The sequence below is a fragment of the Miscanthus floridulus genome, chromosome 6 (assembly GCF_019320115.1).
Source record: "Miscanthus floridulus cultivar M001 chromosome 6, ASM1932011v1, whole genome shotgun sequence".
Classification (NCBI taxonomy): Eukaryota; Viridiplantae; Streptophyta; class Magnoliopsida; order Poales; family Poaceae; genus Miscanthus; species Miscanthus floridulus.
In genome coordinates, this window is record NC_089585.1 from 113,171,925 (window position 1) to 113,197,487 (window position 25,563).

Genomic DNA, 25,563 nt, shown 5'->3' on the forward strand with positions numbered 1-25,563 from the left:
AGAAAAACAAAAGGCTCAAGGCAAAGGTATAAATAGTAGGAGCCATTTTGTTTCGGTGATCAAGACACTTAGCGAGTGTGATCACATTTAGATTAGATAGCCGTACTATTAAGAGGGGTGAAACTCATATTAAAATGCGGTTATCAAAGTGCCACTAGATGCTCTAACTCATTGCATATGCATTTAGGATCTAGTGGAGTGCTAACATCCTTGAAAATATTTGTGAAAATACGCTAACACATGTGAACAAGGTGATACACTTGGTGGTTGGCACATTTGATCAAGGGTGGTGAAGTTTAGGTGCAAGGGTAAGAAACTCCACCGGCGGAGTGTCCGCCCGTAGAGTGCGGACAGTCCAGCGGTGCCACCGGCGCCCTAGACAGAAAAGTTGGAGGTCACTACAAGTGACCGGACACTGGCCTTGGTTGGACCGGTGCGTCTGGTCAGTGGCAGTAGAGGGTGCGCGCATCGGTCTATTGACCGGACGCTGGGTCTAAATTGACCGGACACTGGAAGTCTGGGTCCAGTCAAACTTATGGGTCAGCACAGTATCTAGGGTTTTGCACCAGATGCTGAGGTGTGTCCGGTCAGGGTGGGCCGGACGCGTCTGGTCGAAGAAAACCTGGTTTGGAACCTTACTATAAACGACCGGACGTTGGGGGTCCAGCGTCCGGTCACTTGTGCCGGAGCGTCCGGTCGCTACTTATCTATTGTGATCGGGTGGTTCCTATTGAATGGACAATGACACATGGCTTACATTGGTTGACCAGACGCTGGGTCCTGAGTCTGGTCAGTCTGATTGGAGCATTCGGTCAGCCCGTAGTGTGCCCAATGAAGGGGTACAACGGCTCTATTTCATGGGGGCTTCTATTTAAGCCCCATGGCCAGCTCAAGCTCACTCTCTTGCACATTTTCATTGACATAGCAACCTTGTGAGCTTAGCCAAAGTCCTCTCACTCATCTCCATCATTGATTCATCATCTTTGTGAGATTGGGAGAGAATCTAAGTGCATTGCTTGAGTGATTGCATCTAGAGGTACTTGGTATTCGTATTGCGCTATGGATTTTGCTTGTTACTCTTGGTGGTTGCCACCACCTAGATAGCTCGATGCAGTGGTGGATGATCGGCATGAGTTGGTGATTGTTCATGGTTGTCTCTGGTGATTGTGAGGAGAGTTGTACCTTCCCCGGCGGAGCGCCGAAAGGTAACTCTAGTAAATTGCTCGTGTCATTGAGTTACCTCACTTATGGATCGGTTCTTGCGGTATCCAATCATATGGACGAGGTTTGTGAAACACCTCTTAGCCGCTGAACCACCAAGTGTTGGTCGACACAATAGGGACATAGCATGTTGGCAAGCACGTGAACCTCAGGAGAAAATCGATTGTCTCTTGTCTTTGGCATTCTCCCGGTGATTGGCTATATATTCATCTTGTGATTGGTTCATCCCCTACACGTCGATATAATCACCCTACTCACTTATTTACATTCTTGCAAACTAGTTGATACAAGCTCTTTAGTGTAATTAGAATTGAGAACTTGCTTTATTATTTACATTCATCTAGTTGAGCTCTTTAGAGTAGCAAGATTGAGAGCTCTTAGTGAGTAATTACATAGCAAGTTAGTGTGCCTAAGTAATCATTGCAATTAGAATTGTTGGATAGGTGGCTTGTAACCCTTGTAGAGCTAGAGCAAGTTTGCATTACGCTATTTGTCATACTAATCAAATTGCTCTAGTTGATTTGTAGATTTTTAAATAAGCTATTCACCCCCCTCTAGCCATATTAGGACCTTTTAAGTGGTATCGGAGCCATGGTCACCGTTTGATTGAAGGCTTAACAACCTCGGTGTCAAATTATGGCTCAAGTTGTGTTCAACCATGTAGGGGCAAACCACCGTTCTTTGATGGCACATGCTATGATTATTGGAAGAGAAAGATGAGGATGTATCTTGGTTCAATCAATGATCAAGTAAGGGAAGTGACCGAGAATGACTATGCTATCATTGATCCCGATGATCCAACTAACCAAGATAAGATCAACAAGCAATGCAATACAATGGCTCTCAACACCATATACAATGCCATTGATTCCAAGGTGTTTGAGCAAATCAAGGATTATGAAAGAGCAAATGAGGTGTGGAAGAGATTGGAGGAAACATATGAGGGCACACCGACGGTGAAGAGTGCCAAGTTGTACATCCTCAAGGACAAGTTGACAAGCTTCAAGATGAAGGAAGATGAGAGCATTTCGGAGATGTTCTATCGATTGCAAGTAATTGTCACTGACTTGAAGGCTTTGGGAGAAAAGATCAAGGATGATGATGTCTCTCATCGGTTCTTAATGTGCCTACCTCTAAGATTTAAGATGTTGAGATTGCTCATCATAAGAGGAGGATTGAAGGATATTACCCCCAACCAAGTACTAGGTGATGTCATGACACAAGAGACAGACCATGTGGAAAGGGAGGGGGATGACAAGGATGACAAGAAGGAAGAAGAAGACAAGAAGAAGAAAAGCATAGCATTCAAGGCTAGCTCATCATCATCAAAGAACAAGGGCAAGTCCAAGAAAGAATCAAGTGATGATGATCTTAGTGATACTGATGATGAAGCTATGGCTCTCTTTGTGCGCAAGATGGATAAGTTCATGAAGAAGAAGGGCTATGGTGCAAGAAAGAGAAGAGATCACACCAAGAAGAAAGAGTATGTGAGAAGATGCTACAATTGCAAGAGCCCCGATCATGTTGTAGCTAATTGTCCTTACAATAGTGACAATGATGAAGATGAGAAGAACAAACACAAGAAGGACAAGAAAGAAAGGAAGGAGAAGAAGGAGAAGAGAATGACCTTCCAAAAGAAGAAGAAAGGAGGAGGCTATGTGGTCACATGGGATAGTGATGGCTCTTCGGATAGTGATAGCTCTAGTGATGATGACAAGAAATCTATCAAGAGAGCACTAGCAAGCATCGCCATCAACAACAAGCCCTCCATCTTCGACACTCCATCGACATGCCTCATGGCAAAACCTACCAAGATAAAATATGATGTGAGTGATGATGATGAATGTGAAAAGTGATGCTTATAGGAGTGATGATGATGAGGAGTACTCCAAGGAGGAGCTCATGGACATATGTGAGCAAGTACATACTTGCTTTGAGATGAAGAGAAAGGAGTGCAAGGAATTGAATAAGAAAGTCAAATTTTTTGAGCAATCCCTTGATGAGCTCAATACCACTCATGAGAGGCTAATGGAGGCCCATGAGAAGCTTGGCAAAGCTCACTCTAAGCTTGAAAAGGCTCACTCCTCTCTCATTGAGCAAGTCAAAGTGGAGGAAGTCAAGAAGGAGCAAGTGATCATAACATGTGATGTGGGACTAACATGTGATCATAACATGTGATGTGGGACTAACATGTGATCTTATTGATAAATCTTTTCATGAACCTATTATTGTTGCTCCTACTAACACTTCTTGTAGCACAATCATTACTACTCCACCTATGAATGATACATCACTAATGATGGAAAATGAGAACCTCAAGAAGGAGGTAAATGAGCTCACTCATGCCTTAGGCAATGCCTATGGTGGAGAAGCCCAATTGCTAAAGTGCTTGGATAGCCAAAGATTTTCTCTCAACAAAGAGAGACTAGGCTATACCCCCAAGAAAGGCAAGGTGACCTTTGTCACTCCCAAAGCTAACTTTGTGAAGGGCAATGGTCGGTTTTGCAATAGATGCAAGCAAGTTGGGCATATAGAGCAAAATTGCAAGACTAACAAGGACAAGCTACCTAATGTATCCTCAATCAAATTTGATTCTTGTTACATGGTTTATAAAGGTGCCAATGGTGTGAAGGCTAAGTTTATTGGTACACCAATTGTGGGGCCAAAGAAGAAGGCCATTTAGGTACCAAAGACCTTGGTGACTAACCTACAAGGACCCAAGCAAGTTTGGGTACCTAAAAAGAATTGATCTTCTTTTGTAGGTAAATTATAAAGCCGTAGGAAGGCATTGGGTGCTTGATAGTGGGTGCACACAACACATGACCGATGATCCAAGAATGTTCAATTCAATCAATGAAAACAAGAGCAATGGGATTAATAGTATCATATTTGGTGACAATGGCAAAGGCAAGGTCAAAGGGCTTGGTAAGATTGCAATATCTAATGATTTGAGCATTTCCAATGTGCTACTAGTAGAGAGCTTGAACTTCAACCTTTTATCAGTAGCTCAATTGTGTGATCTTGGTTTCAAGTGCATATTTGGTGTGGATGATGTAGAGATCATAAGTGTAGATGGCTCTAACTTGATATTCAAAGGATTTAGATATGAGAATCTATACTTAGTTGATTTCAATGCTAGAGAAGCTCAATTGTCAACATGTTTGATCACTAAGTCTAGCATGGGTTGGTTATGGCATAGAAGGCTTGGTCATGTTGGAATGAAACAATTGAATAAGTTGATTAAGCATGACTTAATTAGAGGGCTTGAAAGATGTTACATTTGAAAAGGATAAGCTATGTAGTGCATGTCAAGACAGAAAACAAGTTGATAACACATATCCTAAAAAGAGCATGATGAGCACATCCAAGGCATTTGAGTTGATGCACATGGACTTGTTTGGACCAACCACATACACTAGCATTGGTGGAAACAAGTATGGATTTGTGATTGTGGATGATTTCACTAGATACACATGGGTGTTCTTTCTTGGTAACAAGAGTGATGTGTTTGCAACATTCAAATCATTTGTCAAGGGCATTCATAATGAGTTTGAAATAACCATCAAGAAAGTTAGAAGTGACAATGGTAGTGAATTCAAGAACACTAGAATTGATGAGTTGTGTGATGAATTTGGAATTAGATATCAATTCTCGACCAAGTATACTCCTCAATCAAATAGGCTAGTTGAAAGAAAGAATAGAACATTGATTGATATGGCAAGATCAATGTTGAGTGAGTACAATGTGAGTCATTTATTTTGGGCCAAAGCAATCAATATGGCTTGCTACTATAGCAACCGACTCTATTGTCACCCCATGATGGAAAAGACACCTTATGAGCTATTGAATGGAAGAAAGCCCAACATAGCATACTTTCAGGTTTTTAGTTGTAAATGCTATATATTGAAGAAAGGCACTAGATTAAGCAAGTTTGAAAAGAAATGTGATGAAGGTTTCTTGCTTGGTTACTCCACTACTAGCAAAGCTTATAGAGTTTGGAATTTGTCTAGTGGTACTCTTGAGGAGGTTCATGATGTGAAGTTTGATAAAACAAATGGTTCCTAAGAGGAAGATGAGAATCTAGATGATGTAAGAGGCACTCAATTGGTCAATGCAATGAAGAACATGAACATTGGTGAGTTAAGGCCTAGAGAGGTGATTGATGTTGAAGATGACAAGAATCAAGTGCTCTCTAACTCAAATGTGCAAGCTAGCGGTTCTCATGATCAAATCCAAGCAAGCACTAGTAATGGCAATGTGCAAGATCAACAAATGGCTAGTTCATCATCTCAACCAAGTGATCAATCAAATGCTAGCAATCAAGTGCAAGTACTTCAACCAACCAATGTTGCAAGAGATCATCCATTGGACACTATCATTGGTGATATTTCAAGAGGTATGCAAACAAGATCAAGATTAGCCTCATTTTGTGAGCATTTCTCATTTGTGTCATCCATTGAACCTAAGAAGATAGATGAAGCTTTAAGGGATGTTGATTGGATCAATGCTATGTATGAAGAGCTAAACAACTTCACAAGAAACCAAGTATGGGATTTAGTTGAGAGGCCTAAGAATCATAGTGTGATCGGAACCAAGTGGGTCTTTCGGAACAAGCAAGATCAAGATGGGATAGTAATAAGGAACAAAGCAAGATTAGTGGCTCAAGGTTACACTTAAGTTGAAGGTCTTGACTTTGGAGAAATATATACCCCGGTTGCAAGATTGGAAGCAATTAGGATCTTGCTAGCTTATGCTTGTGCCCACAATATCAAGTTGTATCAAATGGATGTGAAAAGTGCATTTCTCAATGGGTACATCAATGAGCTTGTGTATGTTGAGCAACCTCCCGGTTTTGAAGATGAGAAGAAACCCAACCATGTCTACAAGTTGAGAAAGGCTTTGTATGGATTGAAACAAGCACCTAGAGCATGGTATGAGAGATTGAGGGATTTCCTACTCTCTAAGGGATTCAAGATGGAAAAGGTTGACACCACTCTCTTCACCAAGAAGCTTAGGAATGACTTGTTTGTAATGCAAATCTATGTTGATGATATCATCTTTGGATCAACAAATCAAGAATTTTGTGAGGAGTTTGGCAAGATGATGGCAAGTGAGTTTGAGATGTCTATGATTGGAGAACTTAGTTACTTCCTTGGTCTTCAAATCAAGCAAATGAAGAATGGCACATTTGTGAGTCAAGGCAAGTATATCAAGGACATGCTCAAGAAGTTTGAAATGGATGAGAGTAAAGCTATTAGTACACCAATGGGGACAAGTGGTAGCCTAGATGGTGATGCTAGTGGCAACATGGTGGATCAAAAGATATATCGGTCTATGATTGGAAGCCTACTCTATATGACCGCATCAAGACCGGATGTGATGTTTAGTGTATGCATGTGTTCTAGATTTCAAGCCTCACCAAAAGAAAGTCATTTGAAGTCAACTAAGAGAATATTAAGGTACTTGAAGCATACACAAGATGTTGGATTATGGTATCCTAAAGGAGCAAGATTTGAGTTCATTGGATATTTGGACCAAGATTATGCGGGATGCAAAGTTGAGAAAAAGAGCACATTGGATACATGTCAACTATTGGGAAGATCACTTGTTTCTTGGTCATCAAAGAAGCAAAATAGTGTAGCACTTTCAACCGCCAAAGCAGAGTACATTTCGGCCAGTAGTTGTTGTGCTCAATTACTTTGGATGAAGGTTACTTTGAGTGACTTTGAAATCAAGTTCAAGCAAGTGCCATTGCTATGTGACAATGAAAGTGCCGTAAAGCTCACCAACAACCCGGTTCAACACTCAAGAACAAAGCATATTGATGTCCGCCATCATTTCATAAGAGATCACCAATAAAAAGGGGACATTTGCATAGAGAGTGTGGGCACCGAAGATCCACTCGCCGACATATTCACCAAGCCACTTGATGAGAAGAGATTTTGCAAGCTAAGGAATAAATTGAACATACTTGACTTCTCTAATATGTGTTGATGCACCCCTTCAACTTATATGACATGCCTCTCCTTCGAGCAATCCAAGGTAAAAGTTGATTGGCATGGCATACATCCTTGCTAAGGACTTGTTTAGTGCATCTAGTCATCTCTATCATGTCCTAGGCTCATTCATGAAAATCAAATAAATTTGATGCTTGTATAGTACTACTATTGCTTGTATGTTTGAAATGATCTAGTGGTAGCATATGACATGTTTGTGGGCTTATAAACCTAGTGTTTGATTTAGAAAATGAGCTATAAGTGTTTAACTCAACATGGTACAAGATAACCCTTATTTGGAGGTGTGAAGAAGCTTGTCCTTGGATCAAACTGAGTTAAATATCTTTTGCAAGTAATCTAGATTGAACCAAATTAAGAAAATGATCCTCATTTCATATGGTTTCACCCCAACATATCTATAATTTGAGGACACCTTTTGTGCAAATTGTTGACATTAATAATCCCACCCTATCTATACTTTAAGCCTTTGTGGTCATTGATGACAAAGGGGGAGAAATAGTGTACAAAGATAGTGAAACAAAGGGAGAGAGATAATATATGATAAAAGAAGGGGATCAATTAAAATTTTGAGCATACAAATAGGGGAAGCAAGCTCATAAACTTGTATGGTGCATTTGAATGAGCATTACATATATTTGCTTGCATGTTACAAGTTCTTAATTTCAATATCTATGCTTGTGTGGTGTATGCTAGTTATAGGTTTGAATGATGAAATGAAAAACTAGCATGCATAGGCTAAAGTAACTAGACTTATGTTCATTCTATGGAAACTAGACCCTTGCATGTAATGTTGATCTCACGGGGTACTCTAGTTTTTGTTTATGTCTAGTTACTAATGGTGCTAAGGATGGTATATTGGTGCACTCCGGTTGGTATCACGCTTCAAAGGTCCATCTCTTATACCTTAGCATCATTTGGTAGAAATTGACTCCTATATTTCCTATGTAAGCATATGTGCAAGCTACAATCCAAACTCTTAGCACATATGTAGGGGGAGCAATTACTACCATTTGGAGTTCATGAAACTTGTCCATATTCTTTTACACATGGTAGATATGCTTGGGCAAGCAACGTGAGTTCAATTAAATCTCAATTCATATCTTTGTAAAAGGGTTGTCATCAATTACTAAAAAGGAGGAGATTGAAAGCTCTAGTTTGGTTTTGGTTAATTGATGAAACCCTAAGTGCTAATCTAGTTTATCAAAGTGATTATGAGATAGGTAGCACTACTCCAAGTGATGAAGTAATGGAGAAGATCATGACAATGATGATGACTTGTTGATGATCAAATGCTTGAACTTGGAAAAGAAGAAAGAGAAAAACAAAAGGCTCAAGGCAAAGGTATAAATAGTAGAAGCCATTTTGTTTCGGTGATCAAGACACTTAGCGAGTGTGATCACATTTAGATTAGATAGCCATACTATTAAGATGGGCGAAACTCATATTGAAATGCGGTTATCAAAGTGCCACTAGATGCTCTAACTCATTGCATATGCATTTAGGATCTAGTGGAGTGCTAACATCCTTGAAAATGTTTGTGAAAATACGTTAACACATGTGCACAAGGTGATATACTTGGTGGTTGGCACATTTGATCAAGGGTGGTGAAGTTTAGGTGCAAGGGTAAGAAACTCCACCGGCGGAGTGTCCGCCCGTAGAGTGCAGATAGTCCGATGGTGCCACCGGTGCCCTAGACAGAAAAGTTGGAGGTCACTACAAGTGACCGGACGCTGGCCTCGGTTGGACCAGTGCGTCCGGTCAGTGGCAGCAGAGGGTGCACGCGTCGGTTTATTGACCGAACGCTGGGTCTAAATTGACCGGACACTAGAAGTCTGGGTCCGGTCGAACTTACGGGTCAGCACAGTATCTAGGGTTTTGCACCGGACGCTGAGGTGTGTCCGATCGAGGTGGACCGGACGCGTCCAGTCGAAGAAAACCTGGTTTGGAACCTTACTATAAACGACCGGACGCTGGGGGTCCAGCGTCTGGTCACTTGTGCCGGAGCGTCCGGTCGCTACTTAGCCGTTGCGATCGGGTGGTTCCTGTTGAATGGATAATGACACGTGGCTTACATCGGTTGACCGGACGCTGGGTCCTGAGTCCGGTCAGTCTGACCGGAGCGTCCGGTCAGCCCACAGTGTGCCCAGTGAAGGGGTACAACGGCTCTATTTCATGGGAGTTTCTATTTAAGCCCCATGGCCGGCTCAAGCTCACTCTCTTGCACATTTTTATTGACATAGCAACCTTGTGAGCTTAGCCAAAGTCCTCCCACTCATCTCCATCATTGATTCATCATCTTTGTGAGATTGGGAGAGAATCCAAGTGCATTGCTTGAGTGATTGCATCTAGAGGCACTTGGTATTCGTGTTGCGCTGCGGATTTCGCTTGTTACTCTTGGTGGTTGCCACCACCTAGATGGCTCGGTGCAGCGGTGGAGGATCGGCACGAGTTGGTGATTGTTCGTGGCCATCTCCGGTGATTGTGAGGGGAGTTGTACCTTCCCCGGCGGAGCGCCGAAAGGTAACTCTAGTAAATTGCTCGTGTCATTGAGTTACCTCACTTGTGGATCGGTTCTTGCGGTGTCCAATCGTGTGGACGAGGTTTGTGAAACACTTCTTAGCCGCCGAACCACCAAGTGGTGGTCGACACAACGGGGACGTAGCGTGTTGGAAAGCACGTGAACCTCAGGAGAAAATCGATTGTCTCTTGTCTTTGGCATTCTCCCGGTGATTGGCTATATATTCATCTTATGATTGGTTCATCCCCTACACGTTGGTATAATCACCCTACTCACTTATTTACATTCTTGCAAACTAGTTGATACAAGCTCTTTAGTATAATTAGAATTGAGAGCTTGATTTATTATTTACATTCATCTAGTTGAGCTCTTTAGAGTAGCAAGATTGCGAGCTCTTCGTGAGTAATTACATAGCAAGTTAGTGTGCCTAAGTAATCATTGCAACTAGAATTGTTGGATATGTGGCTTGCAACCCTTGTAGAGCTAGAGCAAGTTTGCATTACGCTATTTATTGTACTAATCAAATTGCTCTAGTTGATTTGTAGATTTTTAAATAAGCTATTCACCCCCCCTCTAGCCATATTAGGACCTTTTAATGGTGCGCAGGTGGTAGAACTATCTGGAGGCAGCGACGACATAGGTGATTGCAAGCCGTAGATGATAGATCTGGCGATCGAGAATTGATGGTGACGTGGCCACACCAGGTGTACGAAAATAAAGGTAATGATAGATTCGAAGAGGTTTCTGCTGCACAATAAAGTATAGGCACATTACATATATGTATACCTACATAAAATTTCAAAAGCACCTATATCTTGTACACATATACATCTCGCTTTTGAGAAATCAACGAGTCTCAATTTTAGTCAAATATATGATATATTTAGGGTGAGGTGGACTCATTCGTTAGGGGTAAAAAATCCCTGTAACAACTCTAAACTCGATTTTGCCTACTAAAATTGATCAGTCTTGGAAGCCGATTTCCACAAGGTGGATCTTCACTGGCCATAATTTTCTCATCCTAATTATGAATTGGACGTTTTATATATGAATTTTGATCTTATCGATGACAGGAACACAATGATAAAGTCCATTTTGCAATTTAAACAAGTTACCAAAACCGACATGAAATTCGATCAAGGCTCCTCATCCTAAGTATGAATTGGACGTTGTATATATGAATTCTGATCTCGTCGATGACAAGAACACAATGGTAAAGTCCTTTTTGCAATTTAAACAAGTTACCAAAACCGGCATGAAAATTCTTCACTCTTGTGTTATCATCGAGTTTTAGGAAGCACACATAGCCATGTGTTTGTATTGTTGCTGACAAAACACGGACACTTGGTACATGTGATGTCCATCCCAACTAGCAAGCTGGCCCATATAAATAGTCGGATTTACCGATAGAAAAGTACCAACAAAAGAAAAGCGGTAGAGGTGGTAGAAAAATTCTGTATTGGTACATCAATTTCCATTTTGGTATGATGTCCATAGAAAAATTCTTGGACATCGATATAAAAATTCTGAGCCATCATGTCTAACATTCTACCTCTATGACAAGTAACCAACTGGAAAAATGTAAATCTACCGTTAGAAGAAAAAAAACATCCATTTTTGTTGGTCCATATACCGTCAAAACAACAAACTAGCTGATAGAAAAATTAAAATCCACATAGAATAATCTAAAATTTAATTTGGATTATTTATATAGCATGAAAATTCAATTAACAGATCATGTTACATAGGGCTTACATGGTTAGATTCAAATGACAAGTATAAAACAATCGACCGTGTTAGAAATGGCACCAACTGTTAAACATATCATATGTAAATTGGCACAAACCATCAACCTTGTGCAGAAAGGCTAATAATCCACTGTTCAAATATAGTGACTTGGTATAGCTGTCATCCACATTTTCATATCTTTCTATTTTTACTCCTACCTCTTGGTTGTGTAAATTTGTCAGGGCCAAGGTAGCTTTCGGTCTTCTCTTTGGTGAGCCCAATTCCTCAATAAAACCGCTATGCAAGTCTCTCACTTGGCTGTTCGGCTAGTGGTTTTTGTGGCCGATAAGTCGGTTGATGCTGTTTTGTTGTGAGAGAAAAATACTGTACCATGACTGATAAGTTCATTGGCCTTCTTAAATTAAAATAATCTTATACTCTTATGGATCAGTAATCGTCTTTTTCCCTAAAACATCGACGGATTTATTAGAATGATGCTTATATTTGAAGAATCCAACGCCACCTCAGGTAGCCCTTTATTGGGCCCTTATTATCGCAAATCCATATCTATCGGACCTCAAACTTTTTTTTTGAAAGAACTAGGGAGGGGGGGGGGGGGGGGGGGGAGGATCCCCACCTGCAAACTTTATTAAACATAATCAAAAACGAAGTTACAGAGTATACAGGGTACTAGGCTGTTACAGAGGGAACAATTCTGCAGTTCTGCAGATACAGAAGCCAAGATTGCAGCGCTGCCAGCTTTCGTGAGAATGAAGCGCTTTTTCCAAATTTTTACATCGTCAGTTACACACTTACACGGCTGATGATTTGGGTTGCTGAAGACCGCTGGTTCCGGAAGGCTTCTCCATTCCGTGCATCCCAGAGACGCCATAGGATCGTGAGCAATATAGATGCCCATAAGTTGCCATCTAGACCATGAGGAAGATTGAGGTGCCATATTCCCTCGTCTGATCGGACCTTAAAAAGGTCCTGTTCGCTTCGCTGAAAAGCCAAGCTGAACAGTACTGTTCGCTGATTTATTGTGAGAGAAAAACACTATACCTTGGCTGATAAGTCCAAACGAACAAATAAACAAAGTATGGAACTATCACTAATGCCGTCAAATTGTCATGCTTTCAAAAAGGTGGTAGCAATCACGACAACTTAAGATCCATACAGTTGTCGTGTCGTTGGCTGCATTCCAGAGGACACTCATGACTTTTGCTCAAGGTGGATATAGCGAAGGTGTTGGAGGTATTGGAGTTCATGGGGTTTCCTGGTCGCTGGACCGAATGGATTGCCGCACCGCTGTCAACTGCAAGCACAAGAAGGATTCTGATCAATGGTAGAGCTGGCAGACGAATATGCCACTTGCCGCGCCGGGCGCGGGTGTGTGTGTGTGTGTGGGGGGGGGGGGGGGGGGGGGGGGGGGGGGGAGGGCGGTTCCTGCGTCAGAGCGATCCATTGTCACCCATGCTTTTCGTCATTGTCATTGGCCAGTGCAAGATTGCCTGGCGCACGGTATCGGTATGCAGCCCAATGGTCTATGGTGGACTGGGCATTCTTGACCTCAGATTCTTCGGTTTTGCGCTCCGTCTGCGATGGGAATGGTTGCGGTCTTGCGGAGAAGTGACGCGGACAGAGGCTGGGAGCGCCTGCCGTCGAGGACGGAACGCTGTGTTCAGGCTATGTTTGATGCATCCTTCTCCGTGCTTGTGGGTGATGGTCGCTCAGCCCGTTTCTGGACTGACGTATGGCTGCCTGCCTAATGGACGATTGAAGATTGTTGCACCTTGCCTGTTCCAGGCTATCTCAAGGAAGGGTCACTTGCGTGCGTGATATCACTGGCGCTCTCACAGTTTGGGAGCTGGTCGACAACTACATGTTGCAACCCATGACACCAGACAGGTTTGTCTGCAAGTGGTCCTCTCATGGCTCCTACTCTGCATCATCTTCTACGTACAGGGCGTTCTTCCATGGAGCATGCGCTTTGGAAGGGGCAAAAGAGCTCTGGTCGGTCGCGGCGCCGCCAAAAACAAAATTCTTCTTATGGCGCAATTCATGGGAGGCTGTGGACGGCAGACCGCCGCCGTCGCCACAACCTCCAAGATGATGATGGATGCACATTCTTTTTAGCATTCAACGGGGGGGGGGGGGGGGGGGGATTGCTCCCCACCTGATTTTATTGACTTATAGCTTTGGTAACAAGATTACAAGGAGGTTTGCTGGAGTCCTATGTTACATTGGTACTAGAGTTCGCCGAAATATCGAAGAGAGTGGACCAGGCCTCTATTACTTTTTTGCTTCTTTTTGGCATTCTAGCTCGCCACTGAATGGCCTCAGATTTGCAAGATAGCAGAAGATTTCTTATGCTCTGGTGTTCATCCCGGAAAACTACTCTGTTTCTCCTCTTCCACAGCTGCCAACAGCACAGAGAAATGAAGGCACTGTATTGATCTTCGGGAAAGCTTGGGAGCTTCCGAATGCAGTGCAGGTTAGAGGTCTGTAAATTTTGCACAGATTGGAATCCAAGGCCTGACCAAAACTGAACTGCAAAGGGGCATTGGAAGAATAGGTGGTCCGGTGTTTCCTATGCCGCGCCATAAACTGAGCAAGCTGGGGAGTCGATGATTCTTTTTCGATGTAAGTTGGAGCCGCACTGGATTATATTCTTCCTTTGATTATAAGCCATACAAAGAGCTGTACCCTTGGCGGGCCGGCAATGCATTCCTCCAAATGAAGATTGACGCTGGATCATTGGGCTGTCCCTTGGCCTTGAGGAGCCTGTAGATGGACGATGTGTCTAGCTTGTCCGACGTTCTACTGAAGGGTGATATCCTTCTGTCCGGCCGATCAGAGAGTTGGGTCTGAAGGACGATATCTTCAACCTGGAGGAGCTCATGCTGGGCTTGAGGGGATGCACATTTTGCTCGCAAGAAGTGGTGGAAACTTCAGACCACCTATTGCTCGGTTGTGTTTACTCCAGAAAGGTTTGGTTTGGTGCAGGGTGCTCACTGCCCTGCTGCCAATATGTAACGACCCAGGACCGTCAGCTACAGTGTTCAGATGCTACAGTACTCGCACTTCGTCCCGGCCCAGGCCCATCAGCGGGGTCTCATATGCACCCATCCTTTAGGATTCGACGTCCTCGTCGAGCTCTCGAACCAGCTTATCCATACGGGACAAATGTCCAGGATCGACTCTCTTGGCCACGTCCATATTCCCAACTCCCCGACTCAAGTGCCATGCTCTTTTAGAGTCATGCGCAACCTGTCCGAGCTCATGAGCCATATGCTCGTAAAACAACGAGTTGGCTTTGATACCATTTGTAACGACCCAGATCCGACACACGGCACAGGCCCACTCTACCGAGGGGTGGGCTGATACCAATTGTAACGACCCAGACCCGACGCACGGCACAGGCCCACACTACCGAGGGGTGGGCTCCACCTACGTAGCAACCTGGTTACGCTTTCGTCATCGCTTCGCGTAAAACGGTTAACCAAAGGTTACTACACGTTATTTGTCTGGCTATTTAAGCCGTTTGGGCGAACTCGGAACTAACGCTACAGTGTCCCGATGATACAGTGCTCACATTGTTTGTCGCTACAGTACTCGCAATTCGGCCCGGCCCATCAGACTGGCCCAGGCCCATCAGCGGGGTCTCACACAATCCAGGCCCCAGGTAGCGATGCTCGGCTCGGCTGGTGCAGTTCAGTGGTGGCTGCGCACGCGCATGCAGCTTGGCGGGGAGCTCAGGAAAGGATTTGATTCACTTGTGCTTCTTGTGACCTGGCCGGTCTGGTGCGAGCGCAACTACAGGCAACTACTGCATGGAGCAAATCCTCGAAGAAGGAGAAGGAGAAGGAGGCGTCTGGCTGCAGGCCGGATTCCGTGCACTGGACGCGTTGCTTGCTGCTGTGCAGGATTAGTAATGCCTGTGTGCTCCAAGCTGGAGTCATTTCTTCTGCACATGTGCATGTTGCAAAGCGTTTATTAATTTGGCTTAAAGCATCTCGCCCCTACTAATTAAAAGGGCCGCGTCCAAGCGAAAGAGAATGAAAAAGGGACGCCGGTCAGACTAAGACAAGTTAAGCTGTATGCGCACACCACAAACCACTACTACCGTTACAGTAACACACGAATACACGATCGCAGGATGATGAGCACCAGCCGGGTTTTTTTTTTTTTTTTTTTTCAATCCGCTCGATCGATTCATATATAGGTCGTCACGGACAAAAAATTCTGCCAGACAGACACAGTGTCTCGTGCGTGCGGCGTTCTTCGGTGCCTAACCCTGCCTGTACACCCCTCCGTTTGCTTCGAACGCGAGTGAACCTGCCGCGGACCCTTTCGCTGGAGAGCAACATCTATCAGCGCGCGCGATAGAGCTGGGTGGCCAACAGACTAACCGATCGACTGTCTGTCTCCTGTGCAAGTGCGCCGGCGACCAGTCAAGCCGGAAAGGAACGGCACACAGTACTGCACGCTGCCCCTGCTGTGCCGCTGCGTCTGCGTACGTGTACGTCCCAATAATTGTGTGCTGCTGGCTGCTGGGTGCAGCATGTGGTGGAGTGGTAGGTGCTCGTGGGGTTTAGCCGCTCAAAAGGTGTGGGAGAGCTATTATTTTGGTATGCCCCATCCTCGTCGCTCCAAATGTTCCTGGCCGTCCGATCTTCAGATCAATGTCTCAGATTACTCGAAGCGGATTCTCGACGACAACCGATTCTCATGCTTCTAGTTGGCTTCTCTGGCTTTTGCTCTACTTCTCTCGCTTCTCGTCTAAATCCGAACAGTCAAATATATACAACAGCTTTAGCTTCTCCTTCCCGATTCTTCTTCTCACCCCGTCCTCTCTGTCTCCTCGCTCTCTCTCCTCGCTCTCTCTGCCGGCCTCTTCCTCCATTCTATTATATCAAAGCAGTTTGCTTTGGCCGCCTCCTAGCCCATCCACGTCGCTCCAAATATTCCTGGCCGTCTAATCTTCAGTTCAACGTCCCAGATTGCTCGAAGCGGATTCTCAGTGACAACCGATTCTCGTGCTTCTAGTTGGCTTCTCTCGCTTCTGCTCTGCTTCTCTCGCTTCTCGTCTGAATCCGAACAGTCAAATATATACAACAGCTTCAGCTTCTCCTTCCCGATTCTTCTTCTCACCCCGTCCTCTCTGTCTCCTCACTCTCTCTGCCGGCCTCTTCCTCCCGACGCGGAAACAGGCGCGAGCCTGGCACGGCGGCGCCGGCCGCCCTTCTCCTCCTCGTCCTCCCTCCCTCTCTCCCTCGCCTACCTCTCGCCTCCCTCCCCTTCCTATCTCTCTCTCTCCTTCCCTCCCGGTGCGGCGGCGGACGCCGGCTAAGGCAGCGCCCTCGACGGGCGGCGCTCCGGCGCGGGTGGACCCCGACGGTCCCCATGCCTCTCCCCCATCCTTCCCCATGGGCTCCGCAATGCCTCCTCCCCATGGTGATCGTGTGCTCCGCTCCTCCATGAAACCCTAGCTATTTCTTTTGACCGGGTTTCCTGAGATGGTTATTTCTTTTGATTGGGTTTCGTCAGATGACGCCAGCGCGACCAAAAGGGACGGATCTAGTGCACCGTATCTATCATCGACATCGCCAAGTAGTCCAACTCGATTTCGGGAGTTTGCTTGACCAGAGGTAATCACATTTCCCAAGCTTCCTTTTCACCTTTATTTGTCCCTAATTATTGTGTACTACACAAAGTGGTCGTAGAACAAAAAAACATAGAGTAGTACATTTTATTATGTATCGACCATTGCAGCTTCTAAAATTTGTGAATAATACATCGGACAACTTTTAATTATGAACTTATCACCTACTATGTCCTATGAGGTTTATGAAATCTGTCAACCTCTAAATGTTCACTACGCTTAATCTCAGGGAAAAAATTGTTCCAGTCTTATTCCTATCGCATCTTGTGTATCCATGCCTTCTGATGGTGTGAGAGGTGTTGATTTGGTCATGGTGTTGCAGATAGAAGTTGCTATGGGACTCTCTTCGTTTGGGAGACAATGCTGTTAGGATGATGTGCCTGGTTGCAAATACAAGTTCATGATGAAGCAAGTGCTCTATCCAAATTCACTCAGCCTGTGAGCCCATCCTTAAGCTAATTTTGGGACATGTTTTCTTTATAATGGTTGTTACATTGAATACTGCCTATATCTATTGACCAGGTGTCCAAACAGGCAAACACTCTATTATAGTAGCTTGGTTCTATGGTGACTCTTAATTCATAAGGACCCTTATATATAATGTTCCTTTGCTTTATGGTTGTGCCTACAAGCCACAAATATCTTAGGCTACATAGATTCCGCATTGTGCCTTTCTAATTTATCTACGTGAACATATATTCTGCTGCCTTTGTTTTATGATGGTACCTGCGTATCTCAATTTTCCTTTCAGAACTTAGCTGTGTTGCTCAAACAAGTTTATTCTTTTTTGCCACACTTTTTTTTGTGTGTGCAGACTTACGCTATCGCTCTTGCCTACTTTCATCGTCTGCTTCACTTTCTTTGATTTACCAACATATGCTGAATTGCGTCCACAGGATGCCGAGTTGTGGTGTCTGTGTTCAACGAGCTGTCACCAGCCTCGCCCTCTGACATGCATACTGCAATAGGAAACGCAATATTCTTCAACATCCTTTGGGCACCAGTTACCTTCCTGTACCATGAAATTTTGATTTGTGCTTCCTTGATGTAATACATATGTAGATCGATTTGGTAGACCTTTAGCTTGATTTTGTAAATTTGTATTATATATTTTTAGATTGTAGCTCAATGCAGCCGCTACAGGTGTTGCCGACCCTCGGACATGCAAACTGCATATAGGTAACACGCCATTCTTCAACCTCCTTTGGGCACCAAATACCTTCCTGCATCATGAAGCTTTATATTTTTGCATCCTCAATCTTGTACATTTGTATGTACATCGATTTGGTTGATCTTTACTTTGATTTTTTAAATTTATATAACACTTTTGGTGGATTGTAGTTTAGTACAGCTGCTACAGTTGCTATTTGCTTGTGGATTATGAACCCAGTTGTTTTAGATTTGCCAATTACATAAGCTAATTATGGAATCAATCCATGATCGCTTGTGGTCAAGCGAGTCCTCCATGAGAAGATAGCAGTGCATGTATTAGACGATACAGTTTTCGATTAGATATTTAGTCTGTTGCACGTTAGTAAATTTTATTTGCTCCGTTGGATGAAGATTAGACAATGGCCAGTGTCTTTTCTGCACTGTACGGTGCTAGTTGGCTCGGTAGAAATATCTCCCTCACCCCTCCCTCCTGACGTGGCCTTTCCTCTCTCTCCCTTCCGGCTCTCTCTCTCCTCCCTCTCTCTCTCCACCTGGTGGGACAGCTGCGCATCCTCGCGGGCGCAGGCGCGGGTCGCCGGCACCCCCGCTCGCCGCCACCGCGCTGCCGCCCTGAGTGCCCGCCCGTCCATGCGGGCCCCGCCGGTCGCCGCAGCCGGCCCTTCCGTGGGCCTGGCCACTGCCCGGCCGCTGCGCAGGTTAAGGTTACTAATAAGGATAAGCAATGTAAAGTCCTAGAATATCCTCGGTTATGCATGGATTGCTACTAATCATGGCTGCTCAATGTACAAAACCACTCTGTGCTACTCTATGTTATGCAATGTGTAAAGTACCATCCCATGTCATGACCTAAGACCATTACTAAACCCATGTGATCACTTTACGTAATATATGTATCCATCCTGCTTGTAGTATAATGTCAAATATGTGCATATATATACAAAAAAAAGGTAATATTTCAGCTTCTTTGTACTACCTAATTTTATACTCTGATCTTAAAAAAAATATATAGACACGTTTAGATCTGCGATTGCATTTTCAACTGACTACCGACGCGCGCGAGGGCGCACATGATGGACTAGTATAATAATAATAACACGTTATGTTAATGTGTCGGTTCAGCAAAGGAGATCATCGCCGTATCTTGTTGTGGGTATCATATCATGGCTCTGTTCGCTTATCTTATAATGCGTACTTTTCGGTTTGTCTTTTTAGTCATAACAGTATTTTTCTCTCATAATAAATCGGTCAAAACAGTGTTTCAGCTTCTTTTTTCAGCGAAGCGAAGGGGGCCATATGTGCAACGTGACAGGGTTCCATGTACTATTTGATGCAGTAGTAACATTATATATATGCAAATAATGGTAGCTATGCAGAAATATATTTTTCGTATAAAGCCCCACAGTGCCATTTGTGGATAGTCAAGATTACTGTTGTTATAATTCAAGGCGAATATGATAGTATATAGTAGCATGCATGCAAGTGGTGTGGAGACCGGAATGGAACCTGTGTCTGACCTAAAAGGTGCAGCGGAAGCGCATATGTTTTAAAGTACTCGTATACTGCTACTCAATTCTCGTCGTAAACTGCAGCTGCGGCTTGAACGTATCAGTCGAATTATTAGCTAGTATAATATATTTTTTTATAATAAAACAACTCTAGCCAGCTTACGTATGGGCCGAATAGAGCTCGGGCATCGCAATCTGATCCATGCGCTAGCCAATTTCTTCACGCCAAGATTCCATTCCTTTCCACCAGCTGGCCTGGCCGCCCGATCTAAATGGGTGTTTGGATTCGGTGATTAAAATTTAGAAGATGTCACGTGAGGATGTCGTATTGAGTGTTTGGATACTAATAAAATAAATAAATTACAGAATCCGTCAATACTCTGGTAGACGAATTTATTAAGCCTAATCAATCCGTCATTAGCATATGTTTACGGTAGAACTACATTGTCAAACCATAAACTAATTAAGCTTAAAAGATTCGTCTCGCAAATTAGTCGCAAACTATGTAATTAATTTTATAATTAGTCTATATTTAATATTTTATACATATGTCAAATATTTGATGGAACAACGACTAAATTAGGAGGAGAGTAATCAGCACAACAGCCGGTCTGCAACTAGTACAATGCTCACTGATGCCTGATGGTACAGGAGTACCTGTACTAGACGCTGTCCTTATCTTATGCCAATGCGTATGCAACGTGTTTCACAGAACGCAGGAGACGTCTTGGTCGAATGCCTCTATTGCAATCGTGCTGTTTGGTCTCAACTAGTACCTCCGCAAAAGAATATAATTATAAGATACGCGCTAATTAAAGAAGCTTAAATTTAATTAAATTTATAGAAAATATTATTAGTATTTATATCTTTAAATAAATTTATTATAAAAATATATTCTATAACTAATCTAATGTTACTTACTTTGTGTTATAAATGTTTGTATTTTTTATATAAATTTAGTTAAAGTTCAAACTGTTTGACTTCTCGAAAGGGCTCTTGTATTCTTACTCCTGCTTTGTATTGAAATGGTAGTTTTGCCTTTATTTTTTAACTTTATAAATTTACCATTGTGTTTTCAAAACGAAGCACCACTTTGCCCCTCTTCTGTCATCCTCCCTAAATGTGTTAACTTTTATACAAAATAACAAAGATGCACATGTGATTTTGCCCCTGGTTTCTAAAGCTATCTGTGATTTAACCCCTGATTTATAACAAGACATTTATATTGTATTTTAACCAAAAAAATGGTTAGATTTGACCAAATAAATTTGGCACAACTTATAATTATTTTAAATCACTTTTAATATTGAAAAAATATTTAAAATTTTAGTAGCATCTTAGCAAAATTTTAATAGCACTACGACAACAATAACAATAGGAATCCATCGGTCGTTCCAAGATCACCCCAACACCAATGCCATGAAGAGATAATACTTCTGAAATGATCTCAGCCAAACATATCTCCTTCGTGCAACACAGCAACAGGCAAATGGGGCAAGAAGCAGTCAAGAAACTTCGAACTGGAGAGAAGCCTAGACGACGACGACAGCGACAGGTGCATGGACATCGTGCCGTACAGGTACCAGCAGCACGATAACGGGAAAGCTGCTAGCCATGGCAGCAGGCACATGCACTCCTACGAGGATGTGCATTGGAGAAGAAGCAAGGAGAGCACCACGTCGATCTCCAGGAGCCGTACGTTCACGCCGTACCACAGCGATGGGCTGCCTACGACCGCGCCCCGCCACCGCCCCGCACGCTGCCGACACCCCGTGCGCCGCCGAAGCACTGCGGCCCGCGCGCCGCTGCCGTCCTGTGCGCCGAGCCGCACGGCCGCACCACTCGCTTGGGCCGAGCGCCGTGGCCAGGCGTCGCCGCTGCTCTGCGCAGGCCGCGGCGCGACGGGGCACCGCCGCTGCTCCGCCTGCGACCGAGCACCGCGGCCGGGATACGCCTTGGCCCCGTGGGTCGGGACGAGTAGGAGGCTCAAGATAAGCGCATGTTTGTTTGACTGGTTTTCAACCAACGAACACTATTTTTATATCACACTAAATCAGTTAATAGTATTTTCAATCATGACTTATAAGTCAAATATGACCAAACGAACAGGCTGAAGATAAAGAGCAATTCGGTCTTTTAGCCTATGTGTTTTGGGATTTTGTTTTTTTTTAATTTGTTTATTTCAATCCATCTGACGGACGTGCAAACTAGGGGTAAACGGATGATTTGTTTCAAAATAACAAGGTCAAAATCACAAAGTAAAAAAAAGGTAAAATCATAATTAGACTTCTGAATAGGGGTAAGAATATAATTTTCTCTCTCGAAAAACGAGAATTACATTCTTTGGTAGACGGAGGAGGAAGTTCGTGCTTGTTCGTGGGAACGAACCACACCAATGGACCTGACAAGCAAGCTCTGCCACCGAGAACGTCTCCCTTAATTGCAACTTGCTTGCGCCGGAGGGCCTGACAACCAAGGAAGCCTGCCTGAGTCTGACGTAAAAGACTAAAAGGTGCGGCGAAAGCGCATGTGTTTTCCGTAGTACGCAATGCCCATTCATCATAAACTGCAGCGCAGAGATATGCCTGTCGGATCTGCAATCTGAATATCTGATCCGCGGCTAGCCATTTTCTCCACGGCAAGATTCCTTTGTTCCTCCAGCAGTTTGCTTGGCCTGCTGGTGCAATCAGCAATACAGGCACACAGCTAATCTACAATGCTAACTGATGGTCTGCGCACTGTTCTTCAATTTTGTTGGGATTAACCAACGCCTTCGTGTTGTGGATATCGTCTCTAGTAGTACATGCTAATGCATGCAACGTGTTTCACAGAGAACGTCTCCTCGATCCATTTGCAACTTGAGCACGACGCCTCCGCCTTGTTGACTAGTAGCTCTAGCTCCAAGATTCATGTGTTTTGAAGAGAGCGGTTGAGGTGGATTACCAAAGTTAGGCCCTGTTTACATCCATTAGCTGCTAGGGTACTCAGTTACCAGTTAGCTAATTAAGCTATTAGCTAGATCTATTTAAATAAGGAGCTAATTATTAGCAGCTAGCTATTACCCCGATGTTCCTATGTATCCAAACAGTGACTTAGTACACAGAACAGGAAGTTCAGATGGGGTAAGATTGAAACATCAAGTCTGGTGTCACCTTTTGATGATCGGAAGAGGTAATGTAAAAAAAATGATGAACAAGATAAACTGATGCAGATTTCTATGTTGCTTTGCTCTGGTACGGAGTCCTGTTGCTGTGCCAGACTGCTACTAGTGACAGACAGTACGTACTCCTAGTTGCTGCTGTACTGACTGGGAGAGAGAAAAAGCAAAAGTCGAGCATGTATTATGCATTGCCAGTTCTCTGGAGCAAATACGCGAACATACAAAGGAGAAGGGAACAAGATCGCAGGCTCTATAGTCTATACACAGCAAAACCAAGAAGCGAGGGGACAACCCCATAGGTCTCGATCGTAGGTCACCAAATCTTGGCGTCGATGACGTCCGCTCCAGCGTCGACGCTGGCCTCGTCGCCGGCGATCTGGTCGAGCACGAGCACGATCCCCATGGCGAACGCCGCGTCGAAGCCGGGGCTGACCCGCAGGACGAACACGTCGCGGCCCATGACAACGCGCGCCCCCTCGTCCACCTTCCGCCTGATCTCCGCCACCACCTTGGCCTTCTCGCCCTCGGCCCTGGGCGCCGCCACCACGCGGCAGCACCGGCGCGGGAAGGACCCGTCCACGCGGAGCAGCTCGGGGGCGGCGGCCGCGGCCGGCGGCGGGAGGAGCTCGATGACGGCGCCGGCCGCGGAGCCGCCGAGGATGGACGGGCGGCGGGCCGAGAAGAGCGCCTTCTGGCCGTCGGAGCGGGCGCCGAGGAAGCCCTCCCATCGGTGGTGCAGGGACGGGCGCCGCCGGCGCACGGTGAGGAGCGGCTCCCCGGCCGGGCCGAGCAGGGCGAGCTCGCCGGCCGACGCGGCCCCCCCGCCGTGGCCCCGGCCGTAGGTGTCGGCGCGGAAGGCGAGCCCGCCCGTGCGGGTGTCGTAGGCCGCGAAGCCGTCGCCGGGGGAGAAGTGCGAGGTCTTGCGCACCGTCAGGACGCGTTCCTCGGGGTCGCAGTACTCCGCGCCCACGATCGCCATCCCCCTGCGCTGGCTGCTGCTGGTGCCCGGTGCCCGCGCACCTGAGTCTGAGCTTGACGCCGGCGGCGCGCGCGTGCTTCGCTCGCTTGCTTGCTTCGGCGGTTACTGCTGTGAGCTCTCTGCGTGGCGAAGCGGAGGCCACTCGGAGATTTTAAGTAGGGGCGAAGCGAGGGGTGGCGCACTGGCGCGGTCGGTGGAGATTTCAAGGCCGTGCGAGAGATGAGCATGTTGATGCCGCAACGCCTGCCCTTTTCGGACGCCTGGACTCGGTCCACAGGCAAAGCTGAACTAACAACTGGCAGCGTTTAGTTTACTCCAGCCATCAGATATTCAGATACAGTGCAGATTTAACTCTACGGGCTTGTTCGCTCGGAGAAATTTGGATGGTTCGGGTCCGTTCGCGTGCCCTTAAAACCGGCTTGATCCGCTTCTTTTTTCATTCAAAACAGTGTTTTTCTCTCACAAATTCCTCCAGCATTCCTCCAAACCATCCAACGTATCAAAGGATTGGATCCGATTAATAGTAGTCAGTGGATTAATCCTACTCTACGTATCAAAGCATTGACACTACCACAGACAGGATTAGTAGAGGTGCCCGGTGAGGTTTTGTAGAGGCGGCTCGGCCAGCAGTCTCTATCATACCGTCTCTATAAATCATGTATTTGTAGGGATGGTACATAGACCGTCCTTACAAATCGATTTGTAGGGGCAGTTCAGTCTAGAACCGCCTCTACGGTGTATTTTTCGCTAAAAAAAATAAGATTTACAATTCAAATTCGACCAGAACTACTACCCTATAGCTGGCTACAAAATAACTTATTTTGTAGCCACTTTGAGTTACGATAATTACTATGTTAATTTACGAGATTATAGTAACTCCTTACTAAGTGGTTTACTATAACGTTATGGTAAATATCCCCATATGTTATATTAACCCAACTATCGTAAATATGTATTGGCATTATCGTAAATTAGTATATAGAATTATCGTAAATGGAGGTGGCTACAGAATAACTTATTTTATAGCTGGCTACTAAATATACTCTCATATATATATATATATATATATATATATATATATATATATATATATATATAATCAACAGTTGACCCGGATTTCACTGTTACTGCACATACGAGGTTCAGCGCATGCTAGATTTGAGATTGGTGTATCTTTATTTGCATACTCTTAGTCTTTCCAGTCCAAAGCATAAGTCATTTATCTAAATATCTAAAGCTAAAACATCTCATAATTTAGAATAGAGGGTATAAGCAACCGATGATATATATGTGTGATACAGTAATACAACTTCCACATCATCAGAGTTATGCACAAGAATTGAACTGTAAAGGTCGTGTAGAAAATTTGTTATAGTAGTTTATCTATAAAATCATGTAAAAATCTATATTGAAAAAGTAAAAATAAAATATTGTGGTGATAATTTTTATTCTATAAAATATCATACATAGAAGTTATGAGTATCATGGTAACTTTTAAAAAAAAAACATGAAAACATTTTTTAAAAAAGAAAAGGAAAAGAAAAAGGAAAAGTCGTGGACGTTATATGATCGGTTTACTAATTTTTAACTTAATAAC

At 44.3% G+C, this 25,563-nt stretch overlaps 1 protein-coding gene and 1 long non-coding RNA gene across 2 annotated transcripts; one reads left to right on the plus strand and one right to left on the minus strand.

Annotated features, from left to right (window-relative positions):
• Positions 1 to 16,688: 16,688 nt before the first annotated feature.
• On the plus strand, positions 16,689 to 17,578 carry LOC136459110 (uncharacterized). The gene is made up of 3 exons (XR_010760139.1): positions 16,689 to 16,941; positions 17,035 to 17,135; positions 17,472 to 17,578. It is a non-coding gene; the product is annotated as an uncharacterized lncRNA (long non-coding RNA).
• Positions 17,579 to 23,149: 5,571 nt separating this feature from the next.
• Positions 23,150 to 24,097, minus strand: LOC136459111 (protein LURP-one-related 5-like). Its single transcript, XM_066459011.1, has one exon. It carries the CDS (start codon positions 23,964 to 23,966, stop codon positions 23,301 to 23,303), a length of 666 nt encoding a protein of 221 aa, XP_066315108.1. The 5' UTR covers positions 23,967 to 24,097; the 3' UTR covers positions 23,150 to 23,300.
• Positions 24,098 to 25,563: the final 1,466 nt, after the last annotated feature.